The sequence below is a fragment of the Oreochromis aureus genome, linkage group 3 (genome assembly GCF_013358895.1).
Source record: "Oreochromis aureus strain Israel breed Guangdong linkage group 3, ZZ_aureus, whole genome shotgun sequence".
Classification (NCBI taxonomy): Eukaryota; Metazoa; Chordata; class Actinopteri; order Cichliformes; family Cichlidae; genus Oreochromis; species Oreochromis aureus.
In genome coordinates, this window is record NC_052944.1 from 28984956 (window position 1) to 28999807 (window position 14852).

The 14852-nt window shown below is 37.2% G+C and overlaps 1 protein-coding gene and 2 long non-coding RNA genes across 3 annotated transcripts; all 3 read left to right on the forward strand.

Moving 5' to 3' along the window:
- The first annotated feature begins 3043 nt into the window (after window positions 1–3043).
- Window positions 3044–3834, forward strand: LOC120439150. The gene is made up of 3 exons (XR_005612412.1): window positions 3044–3109; window positions 3456–3491; window positions 3703–3834. It is a non-coding gene; the product is annotated as an uncharacterized LOC120439150 (long non-coding RNA).
- A 4753-nt stretch (window positions 3835–8587) lies between these two features.
- On the forward strand, window positions 8588–11767 carry LOC116321146 (low affinity immunoglobulin gamma Fc region receptor II-like). Its single transcript, XM_039599857.1, has 8 exons — window positions 8588–8869; window positions 9043–9303; window positions 9558–9806; window positions 9971–10090; window positions 10248–10263; window positions 10343–10434; window positions 11591–11653; window positions 11754–11767. Exons 2-8 carry the CDS (start codon window positions 9195–9197, stop codon window positions 11765–11767), a joined length of 663 nt encoding a protein of 220 aa, XP_039455791.1. The 5' UTR covers window positions 8588–8869; window positions 9043–9194.
- A 57-nt stretch (window positions 11768–11824) lies between these two features.
- On the forward strand, window positions 11825–12815 carry LOC116321145. Its single transcript, XR_004199520.2, has 4 exons — window positions 11825–11884; window positions 12207–12269; window positions 12484–12546; window positions 12658–12815. It is a non-coding gene; the product is annotated as an uncharacterized LOC116321145 (long non-coding RNA).
- Window positions 12816–14852: the final 2037 nt, after the last annotated feature.

The following is a 14852-nucleotide window of genomic DNA, read 5'->3' on the forward strand; positions in this document are numbered from 1 at the left end:
GTTGCACTTCACTCATTGCCATTGTGTACAAGTTCATATATTAATAATATTACGTATGACGTATTACTTGTTATGCACAGAAAGAGAAAAATACTCTTAAACTCTTAAAACTAATTATCATCATTTGATTGATTTTCTCTCAGTTTGATCCTGATGATGATTTATCTTTATCTCTTCTACATTAATGCTGATGCTGAGACATGGTTATTTTTCTCTACTTTTTGTCCTATTTGATGCTCAATAAATAATTAGACTTTTTTTTCTTTTTAATGTTAACAAAAGAAAATCAGATTTTATAAAAGTAAACATTTCATAAAATAAATACATAATTATAATAAAGGTCAATCAAATGGACCAATATGGCAAGGCCATGATGATCCAATTGGTAAAGTAAAGCTGCGTGGCATCTTTCTTGGCCTTCAGACAACAATTCTGATGGCTAAAGATCCAAACGGGACAGGCAGAAAAAAAAAGAAATGCAAACATTTGCAGCGACATGTCAGAGACAGATCATATCAGAGTAGTTTAATTATCGTAGAGTCTAGAATAGGGCTGTTAAATATCTACACTTCGTTATTAAAAAATACTAAAACAGAATGAAGATACTCATTTGCATCAGTGTTGATATCCATAGTGTTGTCTTGGCTTCATCCAGCTGAGACATAATTTGACAGCACTGCTGCAGACAGACAGGCACGCAGCTCCTCCCCTCACTAACAACTGAATGTTCATAATGTTCAACATTTTATCAATAAAGGTCAGAGGTCAGCAAAGCCCCTGTTTCGCCAACATTGAATTATTTAACAGTTATCAGAAATTCGTCCTAGGCAAATTCAACAACCTTTGTGTGTAGAACTCAAGTTCATGGAAGCACACATAAAGAAGCCATCGCACGCCAGATTTACGCTCTCGCATATACGCATTTTTGACCTTTGAAGTGCTTTTTGCACTTCTCCCTCCCTGCTGTATTTCGCTATACTTGCCAACCAATCAACATTCAGCAGATGCTGACATCATCAACTTCAAACAGCGTGCAGTCAGGACCTTAGAGGATGCACGAAAGCATGTGTTGGGTGGGTGAAAGTCCCTCCCCCTCTCTGTCCCAATGAAAAGTGTACACAGACACATTTGCAAGACTCTGCTCTCGAAGCTGAATCCTGCTTCTGTGAATAAGCTGAGGTTTGATAGTCTGGAGGGACACATAGTGCCACCTGCTGCAGAGATATTATTAAATAGTGATTAAAAATCTTTAAATAACATCAAACTTAAAACATTAAAATGTAACACTGTTGTAAAAAAGTACAAGATATGAATGCTGTAGAGACTCATTAATCTGATGATGTAGCGCACAGATCGGTAAATCAAACATTTTTATTCCCATTAATTATTTTATCATTGAGTCCTCTCTCAGTGCTGCTGTTGATTTCTGAGGCTCTGAAACTTTAAACTGGATCCATTTAAACCTTAAAGGTTACAGTCCCACAGCCTAAAAAAGGAAACATGGAAATCACTTTAGTTTGTTTGGAGATCAAAGTGAAATTAATTTGATTTGATTGATTTGGTTTTGCCAAATTCTGACCCTACCATCTGAATGTTGGAGCAGAAACTGAGACTCATCAGACCAGGCGATGTTTTTACACTTGCGTTTTTAAGCTTCTGTTGTCCAGTTTTGGTGAACCTGTGTGAATTATAACCTCAGTTTCCTGTTCTTAGCTGACAGTGTGGCACCTGCTGTGGTCTTCAGCTGCTATATGACATTTACTTCAAGGTTAGACGTGTTGTGCTTTCAGAGACGCTCTTCTGCATAACTTGGTTGCAATGAGTGGACTGACCATTGACATCGAGTTATTTTCATCCAGTGAACTTCCACTCACTGGTTATTTTCTATTGTGACTATTCTCTGTAAAACTGTAAATGATCATAAATGACGTCCAGCATCAGTCACATCTGTCATTTTGTTAAGCTGCAGTGTTGAATCTAAAAAAAGAAACTGATCAGGAAACTAAACTAAACTAAACTAAACATGGTTTTAAGCACAAATGTTAAAACTACATTCTTCCTGTTTCACCACTTACAACATTCATATAACTGCTGTGTTTGTGGCTGTGCTGTATCCAAATGTTTAACCTTCCAAATGAGTTATTATCATCTGATTTTACTGCAGCTGTTCTCACTGAAAACATTTTATGTAAGAGTCATATAGTTGTAAAATCACTTTAATCAGTTTTTCGTTATAGAGTTTCAGTCTGTATTTGAAAATAAAAGTTTATCTCCTAAAGTTTCAGCATCATTTCCCATGAGCTTTAGCAACTGGCCCACTGTGTGGTTACAGAATGCTAAAAACAATGTCATTCTCTATTAGTACAATTATAACAATTATAGCTACTTACAGGCCAGCACCTCTTCCAGCTGTCTTGGGAGAGACGGGGTACAGACAGGTTACATCAGGGGTTAAAAACACCTTTAATTAGTTCCAGCAGTGTCTGTTTGCAGGTAGAGGGAGTTTAGTTTTACTCTGTAGATATATTTATTGATATTTACTGTCCTTTATTCATACATCTGTGTGCTTGAGATTTGGAAATATTTATTAAAATTATAAATAATCTTTGAAATAATGTATATTTATATGTGAGAAGACAAATTTTTGATAATACTGACAGTTTATGACAAAGATTATTATTATTATTATTATTATTATTAATATTATTTAATTTTAATGATATTTAAATAAAATAAATGTTTTTCACATTTAAAATAAGTCTTGGACTTGTGTTCTCCTCATTTCATCTTTAACCACTCAGTCAGCTCACATATGTGTAATGAAACTTAGTGTCTGTCTGTTATTGGTCAGTTTAGTCTGTGTGTTACAGGCCTTTTCATAAAAATCTGACGAACATGGTCAGAACTTGTTAAGTTGTTATTTCTGTGTAAAAGGAAGGAAGCAGAGAGAAGAAGTTTTAAAAACTCTTAGTTTCCTTCACAGCTCTTTGGTATCTGCTGTGCTGCTGCTTCACTCTCTCTCTTTACAGAAAGTTGGAGAAGTTTTCAGACGTGTCACTGCTGGATGTGAGGATGGGAGCCACTTTGCTCTGTGAGCTGGGCCTATTCTGTGAGTACATCACTGACTTCTATTGTTTGATTCATACTGATCCATAAACATGTTTTAGTAAGAAGAACAGAGCATCAGTCATTTGTACCATTTCAGGTCATGTGATCAGAGGACTCTCATGTTTGTTACCAACATGGTTGTTTGTAGACTGGATTAGATTTTAGTGCACTGACTCAGATCAGAGTGGAGCTGGTTTAGTTTATCTAAGAAAGGTTTGTTTCTCCATCAGTGATAATTTGATGTATACAAATCATAGCAGCCACTGGTACAACCGCAAGTGTTTGATTTATTTTATATTTGAGTGTCTTTAGTTTGATCATGTCTGAAGTTTCTGTCTTTACTGTAGTGCTCTGTACGCTCCTCTGCACTGGACACGCTCAAGGTGACTTAAGAGTTGTCACTTTTTTCTGTCTTTTAATTTATTTGGTAAAGATTCATCTCAAAATACTGCAAAATTCTTAATTACATTTGACTTATGTTTTATATTTATTTATTATTCAATATATGAACAGTGTATGAACATACTGTCACAGATTGTGTTCGTGCATAAAAGTGTTTCAGGTTGTTAACTTTGTGGTTGTGTTGGATTCTAGATGCTGTGCTAACTATTGAACCCAACTGGTCCAGTTTTTTCATTGGAGAGTTTGTTACCTTCAAATGTGACATGAAAGAAGGAGACGGTACTGACTGGCATTACCAAATCCTTAGGAATGGTCAGGGATTTCTCCACTACGACACACAAAAAGAGAAGAAATTTAAACTGTTGTCTATACGTCACAGTGGTGAATATCAGTGCTCTGGTCATAGGAAGAGCTCACATGATACAAAGTTCAGTAATACTGTCTATATAACTGTATTAGGTAAGTCCTCAATGACCAGTAATGTGATGATTCATGCTGACATAATCATCTGAATCATAAACTTCTGAATACGTTTAATGAATGTTGTCATTCAAACTTTTTTTTTTCTGATGCGTTGAAACTTGAAACTTTAAGGACTACTGTATTTCACTGATTACTTTGCTCACAGCATACACAGTACTACAATACTCAGAGACTGTAATTTAATATTATTTCATGTGTTATTTTAATGTATAACAAGAATAACTGTGGATGAAATTAATTTTTAAAAAAAGGAGAAGAAGAAACATCATAAACTCCATAACATCTAAGGTGATGATGTTTCTGTTATCTAAACAAAAAATGAGCAAAAGACATCTTAACCCATCATTGTGTTTCCTTCAGCAGTGAACTGCATTAGTTTACATTCAGTGGTACTTCTTCACGACAGAGATTGGACAAACATTTATACTGTGATTATTTCAAGATCTACAACCTGAATTACTGCAGCTCTGTCACCATGTTGAGACAGAAATCAGCAAAATTTTCAAGTGTCTTAAAGGAGAAAAAATGATTATTTCTGTAGATTTTAATTTGTTGGAATTTGAAATGAAAACATCGTTTAAAATGTAGGAATGTTTTTGTACTTTTATAGTGGATCAGGTGTACATTTTCTTTCCTTGTTTTTCATAACAGCAGATAAACCCAGGGCCACACTGACAGCAGGAACAACAATCATACCAGTAGGGGGCAGTGTGACACTGACCTGCTCTGTGCAGAGCTCTGATGGATGGAAATATGAGTGGTTCAGACGAACCCAAAGAACCTCTGAAGGTAAAATCAGAGATCAACAAAACAGAGATATCAGAGTATCTCAAGGAGGAATCTACCGCTGCAGAGGAACAAGAGGAAACCCAGTTTACTACACTGATAAAAGTGATGATGTCACCATTGAGATAACCTGTGAGTTCAGTCATTTAGTTTGAAATATATATTAAGGTGACCATATTTTGATTTCCAAAAAAGAGGCCACTTGGCTTAGTCATGAAGAACTTGCTTAAAGAAACATAAAATCGGCACTGTCTTGTTGGTATATGTATGATTTTTTTATACATTTTACATCAGATGAAAACTTTGGTTGTAAGATTCCGTGTTAATGCCCTACATGGCCCCCTGGCAAAACTTTGCTAGACCCGCCCCTGCACAGTTACCAGCTGTCAACTACATAGAAAAGGATCCTGGTGTTATTTGTCTCTCAGAAACAGTTCATAACTTCCCTTCAACTCATTCATGTCACCTAAAAGGTAAACCTGTTTCTCCATCACCTGTTCAGCTCTAATGATTCAGTAAGGACATCTCCTGGTTTCATCTTCATGTTTCCCTCTCACCACATATCCAAACCGATATCATGACCAGCAGCTTTTACAGCTGTGGCTCCAGCAAACATCAGCTGATACTAGAAATTAATATTTGATAAATTCTAACAACAGCTGACCAAGCTTAAACACGCTGCTGTTGTTTAGCACGACATCCGCTGGTTTCCTCTTTCTGGCGCAAAGTGGGCGATAAACAAACAAGAGAGAAAAGCCGATCAGCTGATCACTGATCAGTTTCATGATTGAAGTAGCATTAGGAGAGGAAGGGGAGAGGATGAGAGAAGAAGAGGCAGCTGTGCAGCGTAAACACAGAATAACTCCAGCTTTGTGTCTTTTTTCTTTCTAGCTGAAGTCCGGGACAAACTGTGTTCCTCAGCTCAATACGAAACACGTAATATTTTCTCTGAATACGGGACGATTCCGTTTTTACGGGACGGTTGGCAACTCTACTAACTAACCTTATGAATAAAATAAAGTTCAACATCAGTAACATCATAGCACCCACCCAGCTGTATAGAAACTCCGTCGTGCTAGCTAGTACGCAGTACGAGTTATTGTAACTGACTGTAAAAAGTCAGCACAACGAAAATAAACTACACCCAAACTTGGTTTAGGTGTAGTTTATTATGTGACCTGCAGTCTATCTGACCCAGATAGACTGCAGGTCATAACTTCTTACCTGAAGTTCAGTTCACCTGACACTCGGACCGGCGACCGCCTCGGGTCTCTTCTCCTCAGGGTTAACCCACCACCAAGCAACTCAGTTATTTTTACACATCGGCCAGCATCTGGCTAATCCACCACCTTTCACTGTTTATACCGTTACAAAAACAACAACAACAAAAAACCATCCGCCTGTAAAAATGAAAAATGGCCAGTCCTGCTATGGTCGGTACGAGGGAAATTTCTTTTGCAGTTTGTCTGAAAAGATGGACTTGTGCTTTGGGATCTTTTAAACATCATTAGGCGCGTTGCTGTGTGCTGTCTGTCCCGTCTGTGAGCGCAGAACAAGCGCTCACAAAGCAGCATCTCGGGGATGAATGACGTCACATACATGGGTCCTCTGTCGGAATATAAACCCGGACATTTTTATCAATCTCGAAAATCTCCCTGGACGTCCCGGACAGAGCGTGAAAATAGGACGTCCGGGGGAAAGAGGACGGTTGGTCACCCTAATATATATGCACTCATGATTAGCAAACATACAATGTTAAGTTTTCTGTGTTGATTTCATGTTTCTATTTGTATCTCAACTGTTAATATCTATAAACAGTTCCCAATAAAGTTGTTGTAAAACAACAACCCAACTGGCCTCAGATATTCAGAGGTGAGACGATCACTCTGACATGTGAGGTGCAGGAAGGAGGTGAAACCACTGAGTGGGAGTATGAATGGAGAGGACCCAGGACATCCAAACGGTTGACGCGGAATGATGGTTGGACATTTGTAGTTTCTGAGTCCAGCAGTGGAGACTACATGTGTAAGAGTCGACGCAGAGATGACTCATATTCTTCAACAGAGTGGAGTGAAGCCTTCACATTGTCAGCATCAAGTAAGTCATGTTTGTTGTGTGATCTCCATTTGACAAATGTCATAATGGTCAGCACAGGATGAATTCAATGGTCTACAAAGCATGTTCCATTGTTAGTCAGACAAAGAGCTGCAGCTGATAGTAGCCTCATTGTAGACAGTTTGTCACCACTTTGTGTCATCAACTTTCAGCTGGTATAGAGACACCAATGCTGACCTGCTGCTCCATCACCTGAGGACAATAATGACATAGCTACTACTACTACTACTACCACCCAACAAATAGCAGCAAATCCACAATCTTTTTTTTTAGAAAGAATAAATGCTTCTAGCCTGTCATCTCATAAAACACTGCCATTTGTTAAAATAAAAACACACACATGACTGTGTTTAATACAAAAAGCAATGATGACTAATCAGATTTGGAGCTTTACGGAAAATATTCAGGGTTGGAGCCACACCAACTTCACCCCAAAAAGACATGAGGGCAAAGCAGCAGGTGGAGGAGAATTGAGGGAGGAAAGTTAAACGAAAAACATCAAAATAATATTAGTGTTGCTATGACTACCATCCTCAGCACCCCCAGTTACCTCCAGCAGGAGGCTAGAATATTGAAAACGATCATTTCAAACACACTCCAAGACCTCCAAAAGTTGTCAGTTTATTAAAATCCATTCCTTTTTAAATACAGCAAAGTAAATTTAAATGTTTCACAGTGTCGATCAAAGTGGATTTAAAGTTTATTTACCCTTCTCATTAAGATTTGTTCATATTTGCCATTTCCATTTAGTTGTTTAAACTATTTAGATTCACTCATTTATTTGTTGGTCTTTTTCTAAACTGAACTGCAGATAAACCAAAGGCCAAACTGAGAGCTGATAACACAACTGTTCCAGTAGGGGGCAGTGTGACCCTGACCTGCTCTGTGAACCCATCATCATCATCTGGATGGAAATACTACTGGTACAGAGATGATACCACAGTGGATGTTGTCTCCCCATCAAATGGACAAATCAGTGTCTCACAGGAAGGACTCTACAGGTGCAGAGGAGGAAGAGGAAACCCAGTTTACTACACAGAGGACAGCCAAGAAGTTCAGATTAACAAAGCTGGTGAGTTTGTATTCAGCAACAAATTTGAATAGATTATAAATGTGAAACAACCACTTTCAGCAAATCTCCAAATCAACATAAACTCACAATTAGTTCTGTAGCAATTCTACAAGTAAGACTGCAAGTAGTATAGAACAGGAGTCACAACATGAAACCACAGAGCAGAGTCATGCTGACAGTTTCTGACAGGAAACAGAAAATCTCAATGTAAACATCAGTTTTTGATTCTTTATATTAAGATTTGACATGTTTGACATGTTTATAGAGTAGAAGTTGCCTCCACCAGTGTGTGAATGTGAGAGTGAATGAATAGTGGAATTGTAAAGCGCTTTGGGTGCCTTGAAAAGCGCTATATAAATGCAATCCATTATTATTATTATTATTAAGTTTGTAACGCAGATTTACTGAAGTCAACATTTTACGAGAAACTTTCCAGTCGAAGTAATGGATTAAACACAAGAAAAATAAATTCTCAAATTTAAATGTGAAAAATAAAACTCACATAAACATAAGAGAAAAAAGTCTTCAAATATAAACAACAGTTAACTAAAATAGCACTGAGAAAAGTCTGACACACAACTTCGCAAGAAACCATTCATTACTTTTCAACAGGATCTGTCCTCACTGTGTCTCCATCATGGCTGAGTCCTGGAGCCTCAGTAACTCTGAACTGTGAGGTTGAACATCCGTCTGCAGGATGGAGCTTCTACTGGTATAAAGCTGTTCCTGATCTATCAGAGAAATCCTCCAGTTATGAGCTGCTACCTGATGGCAGTGGGACTGCACAGGACTCCTACATCATTCATGGACAGACACACACAGCAGGATATGTGTGCAGAGCTGGAAGAGGAGACCCAGAGTATCACACTGATCACAGTCAACCAACGTTTGTCTGGTCTGCAGGTCAGTTTGAGGACTTTTAATCTTCATGTTGATGATTTGAAAGTCTGTAAATCTGGCTGCATAACTAGCAGGACTCCTGTGAACCACACAAAAAGTCAAACGTATATTTCCACTGTGATATTTTGAATCCTAACATCTGTGAGCTTTGTCTCTTCACTGCATGTTGTTTCCAGATGTTCATTCAGCAGCGTCTCTCACAGTGAGTCCTGACAGAGTGCAACACTTCACCTCTGACTCTGTCTCACTGACCTGTGAGGGAAACTTCACTGAGTGGAGAGTGAGGAAGTTCTCTGAGGACGGCCGACTGTACTCTGACTGTAGGAGAATGACTGGATCCACATGTAACATCAACACATCAAAGTCAGATACTGCAGTGTACTGGTGTGAGTCTGGATCAGGAGAGTTCAGCAGTGCAGTCAACATCACTGTACAGAGTATGTTATTATACATTTACTTCTTGGATTTGAATGATTTAGACATCACATGAACATTTGTCCCAGTTTTGCTGTATGTGAAGTAATTTCATGTGGGAAACATAAAACACACACAGCAATTTTTAAATACACGAGATCAGATCTTCATGATGAAAAGCATTTGTACAATCTGTTCTTATTATTGTTTGTCAGCTTTTTCTAAAAGTGTGCACCAGCTGATGTGACTGAAACAATTGTGTGTGATTGTGTCACAGATGATGGTAATGGTCCTATCCTGGTGAGTCCTGTTCATCCTGTGACTGAGGGAGCTTCTGTTAGTCTGAGCTGCAGTTTGAGAACACAAAAAATACTTTCCAATGTGTTTTTCTATCACAATGACAAACTTATTCAAAATGATACCCGAGGGGAGCTGAAGATCTCTGCAGTGTCAAAGTCTGATGAAGGTTTCTACAAGTGTCAGTACTCAGGAAGAGAGTCAGCACAGAGCTGGATGTCAGTTAAAGGTGAGCTGGATCAAAACGTTTGATGCGTTTCTTTAAATGATTTTGATGACTGAGAAGGAACATTAGATTTTCTGATTTAAGTCTCAAAGTCACCTAGCTCTATTTTCTAAAATTACATATATAAATATGTATAATTTATTAATAAATATTGTTTGTTGTTACAGTAACTGTGTCAGGAGCTGACAGCTCTTCATTTCCTGTGTGGTTGATTGTTGGACTGGTTTGTGGAGTCTCTCTCATTATTATTCTCCTGCTCTTGTTGTATCGCTGCAGACAGTCCAAGTGTAAGAGCCTCTTCTTTTCATCCTGTATTAGAGAGTTTATTTACTACATACACTTTAATTATTCACACATATACATGTATTGTGATTTCATGACACAAAATAAATGTGGAGCAATTTACATCACAAACATGTGTAATTACATTTGTTTCTTTCACAGATTCCTGCTTCACCAGGTTGGTAAAATACTTTTTATTATTATTTTAAACAAACATCAGTTACTTTTGAGTTTATTGTGTTTATTTCATGTTTTAGGTCGATCCAGTCTGAGAGTCACCGTCCGGGCTCCTCCACAAATCATGGAGTCAACCAGAATGAAACTCATGAATACAACTCTCTTCATCCTGGTCAGCACTTAAACCGATCTTTATTATCATTATTAATATTGACTTTTCATTCAGTCTCCATTAACAGGAACATTTCTCAGGTTCAGTTTGTGCTCAGCAGTTTTTCAAAGAACATTTATCAAAATCCAGTTGGACAAACATCCAAATAACAAACTGACTACATGCACAAAAGATCAGAAACAAACAGGATTTTACAACCTGATTGTATCTTTAACTCGAATGAAAGAATCCACAAATGTTATTGTTTCATATCAGAACAACACAAACAGTAACACCATGATGGGTTCATGCTCTGAAAATATCTGATAGTCCTGGACTTGACTCACACAGTACCCTTTTTTTTTTGCGCTTATCTTTGAAATATATATGTACTTGGTGTATATTTTTTTAAATTATGATAACGTTTCTGGTGTCACAGCGGGGTGCGCCAGTGTGTTTGTAAACAGGACAGATGCAGGGATATGTACTGCCAGTTTGAACAAAAAACGATCCTTTACTATGGCTGATAACAGTAGCACACATGAATGACTAAGGTAACAACAGAAACAAACTGCTAAACTGAGAACAGGCTATGACAAATATGAAACTGTGACAAAACTTTGAAAGCTATGATGAGACTACAGTGTGGCAAAACAGACAACCTGACAATGAAACACAGAAAACAGAGAACTTAAATACACAAGAGGTAATCAAGGGGAAGTGAGATCACATGGGGAAACAGCTGACTAAAATTAAATATAATGATGTCGTAGGGAAGTGAAGCTAAACACAATGACAAAAAACACACCAGACTCTTTCAGAATAAAACAAGAAACAGAGAAAAACACAATTATCAACTAAATTATCAGTGTCTGAATGTGTGCGTGAATGGGTGGATGACTGGATGTGTAAAGCGCTTTGGGGTCCTTAGGGACTAGTAAAGCGCTATATAAATACAGGCCATTTAAATAAACCTAAAATACACAAAACAAAGGGTCTCAGACCCAGTACGGTTAAATCTGGTTTGTTAAACTCCACCAATCATTCACAAAATGGTCAAGTGCACCTTTTATATTATGAAAAAGACATAACAGCAAAAACTAAAGCAGATGTTTGATTTGAGGAAACTCAGTGCAACATGTGTATAATCCTGTAAATAAAATTTGTGTCATTTCAGGTGCAAATGAACCCTGGGATGTCACATACTCTCGAATTGATATTGCAAACATCAGAAAGAAGAGTGAGTACACAAGACAGTATAGACAAAAAAAAAATCTGTTCTAATTTTTTTTACAATATTTAAAAATAATTAATTACTTTTATTTATTTGTTCAATACAGAAAACAAAGGTTAGAAAGTTTTTTGCTTAAAAATAAATTACTTTAATTTGTTTATTTTATCATCTTAACAGGGAAGCATCATAAACCAGAGCAGAGTGCTGTTTACTCTGAGGTGAAGACGGGAGCTGCAGGTACAGTCACAACAGTCTCATTCAGTGTTTGTACTTGAATGTGTCACCACATCATTATATTGCAGGTAATTATAGGTCAACATGGAGTTTAGTTATTCACTTACTAATCAGTGTTTCAGCTTTACTGAATCACAGCATCCACAGATTCTGACCCAGACCTCAATCACAAAACACACACATGCAAAGCTGAAGTGTCACAGACAACAGATGATTTTTACTCTTTCACTGTAGTTGGAAAAAGTTTAAATTGCATATGTGTCCAACATCTTTGTATCATATCTGTGCTGAACAAATGTGTCCTGAGCTCTGACGTCTCTTTTAGAGGACAGTCTGATGTATGCTGAGGTCAAACAGCCCAAAAAACAAAAAGCCAAGAAAAACAAAGGTGAGCAAAGTCTGCCATCATCTCCACTGAATATTGTTCAACATGTTTATCTGCTCTAAAAATGTAAATCTGTTTATTTTAATATTTATATTTATGTATTCATTGCATGTTAATAAAATCTATCATACTCAGTTATCTTTGCATTAGTGGAGACATCCAGTTTCCTCCTGGTTAATGATATTATTGTTTTCAATGATCTTCTCTTCATTCACAGGAAAATCAAGTCCTGCAGCTGATGCAGCAGTTTATTCTGAAGTCACATCAGGAAGCTCTCTCAGTAATTCTGCTGCCATGCAGGCTGATTTATTCTTCACATTATTAAATGTCTTCAGCTCATAATATCTTTACATGTTGGAAATCACTTTGTCTTTTTGTGCTTGTCTTACAGGTCAGTGAGGAGAGCTGTAGCAGCAAAGCCAAGAAGAAGCTTTTTATGAAGCCACTCTTGCTCCTCTGCTCCCCAAATATCAGACATGCTCAGCTTTATGTACAGTTACAATATTAAATCATTATATCATATAGACATATTGCTCTCTTTTAAAGTATAAAACAAATGCAGGTGTATTCCTATATACTATTCATGCTCTTTATATTCAGTTATTTTTTATAAAGATTTTGTAATAAACCTTGAATGTATCTAACATGTTCCAACAGCAGTGAGAACAAAGTGTGAAATATGTGATCTTTAGTATCTGACAGCACAACTTAAAGTCAGTGTTTGCAGTGTTTCACAAGTAAATACTGATATGGGACCAACAAATACTTTAACTGTGTTTGTCTAAAGATCTCGTACATTATATAAATAAAATTCATATCATAGGCAGTGGATACATTTGAAAGTATTTCATGTATATTTTTTTGTGTTTCTGATTATTTTATGCTTCTGGAGTTAGAAGGTAGAAATAAAATCTTTTTACATTTGAACATTTTATGTTTATGTTTGATTTTTGTTTCCTGTATGAGATTATCCCCAAACTAACAAAACAACCACTTAAACAGTTTGTAACAGTGTTGTCACGGAAACCTAAAATAAACAGATGTGAGTATGATTTGCAAAGTGGTCACTAACAGTACAGAGCATGACATCAGTCTGCATGTATCTGACACAGAGGACTGAAGCAGAACATTTACAGAGAGAAGCTCTCTGTGTGCTGCTGTCACAGGATGCAGTTAAAGGAAAAGAGAACTTGTACATGTGGTAAATCTCATATGAAAGATTGCATAGAGACAGAACATGGTCAACATGACTCACAGAAGTAGCACTATTATAATTTTCTATTACACTCCCTTTTGATCGTTAACTGATCACATAAGTATTTAAGAAACATCAGACCTAAACAGTTCACTGAAGGTTATCATTGTACATTTTACAAAAGGCATATTGCTGCTCTACTAGGTCAAATTCACCTCCTAGTGTCTAGCAAATAATAAGCAGAAACCAAACACTTTGCTGCTATTAGAGCCCTCGTTGAAAAGTAAAACAGCCCTGTTTTACCTCTACTGCCATCATGTGTTTGGTGTTATGGAAATTTTAACAATAACCTGCAATACAGGTTATTGAGCATGATTTGAAGTGGTTTTAATAAACACACTCCATTGTGGAGAGAAAAATCCCAGCCAAACATTAGGATCATCTCTGAAGTTTGGCCATACACTCACAGACAAAGACATTCCACAACTTTTACATATTTGTCACCTAAAGATTTACATCCCTGATAAGCAGACGGAGTCTCATTATCTGTTTAACATCTCCCATGAACTTACAATGGCCCCACTGTGTGCACATGTATGTGTGATGCAGCATGAGGCCCATTTGTAGTGCACATGCATTCAACTAAGTGAGAAAGTAATATTACAATTACTAAAGTGATCAATAAATAAGAAAAGAAATCTGCCATGAAATAGGATACACAGTGTACAGTCAAACTCAACACCCTCAACTAAAGAAATGAACACATTTTAAGCAGTTGAGCACCAGTGCAGGATGTTTTTGAGTTTGTGTTCAAATGTCTTGAAAGGTTTTGCACATTGAGAATGTTTTATGTTTTGAATTTATTTGGTGATGGCCAGAGGGGCCGATGGCGCGATATGGCAGCCTCGCTTCTGTCAGTCTACCCCAGGGAGGCTGTGGCTACAACTGTAGCTTGCCTCCACCAGTGTGTGAATGTGAGAGTGAATGAATAGTGGAATTGTAAAGCACTTTGAGGGTCTCGAAAAGCGCTATATAAATGCAATCTATTATTATTATTATTTAAAACTCTTAAAACATTGAAATAAAACTCCAATAAATTCACACATGAAAAGTGATTGTTTTATTCAAGCAGCAATATCAAACAATAATAAAACATCAAACTGCAAATGTGACAATACAGAATAACATTTTACTTCTTCTGAGCAGCTACGATGCATCTGTGTGTGTGTGCGCGTGTGTGTGTGTGTGTCGCTGTGCAGCAGCAGCAATCAGTCCCCTCTTGACTCTCTGCGAGGGCAGGGTCTGATTGACAGTTTCTATTCATAGTCATTGTGTATTCTGCCACAGGTTTATATTTATCTGTTTGCTGACCTCGTGGTTTGTGGCTGGGC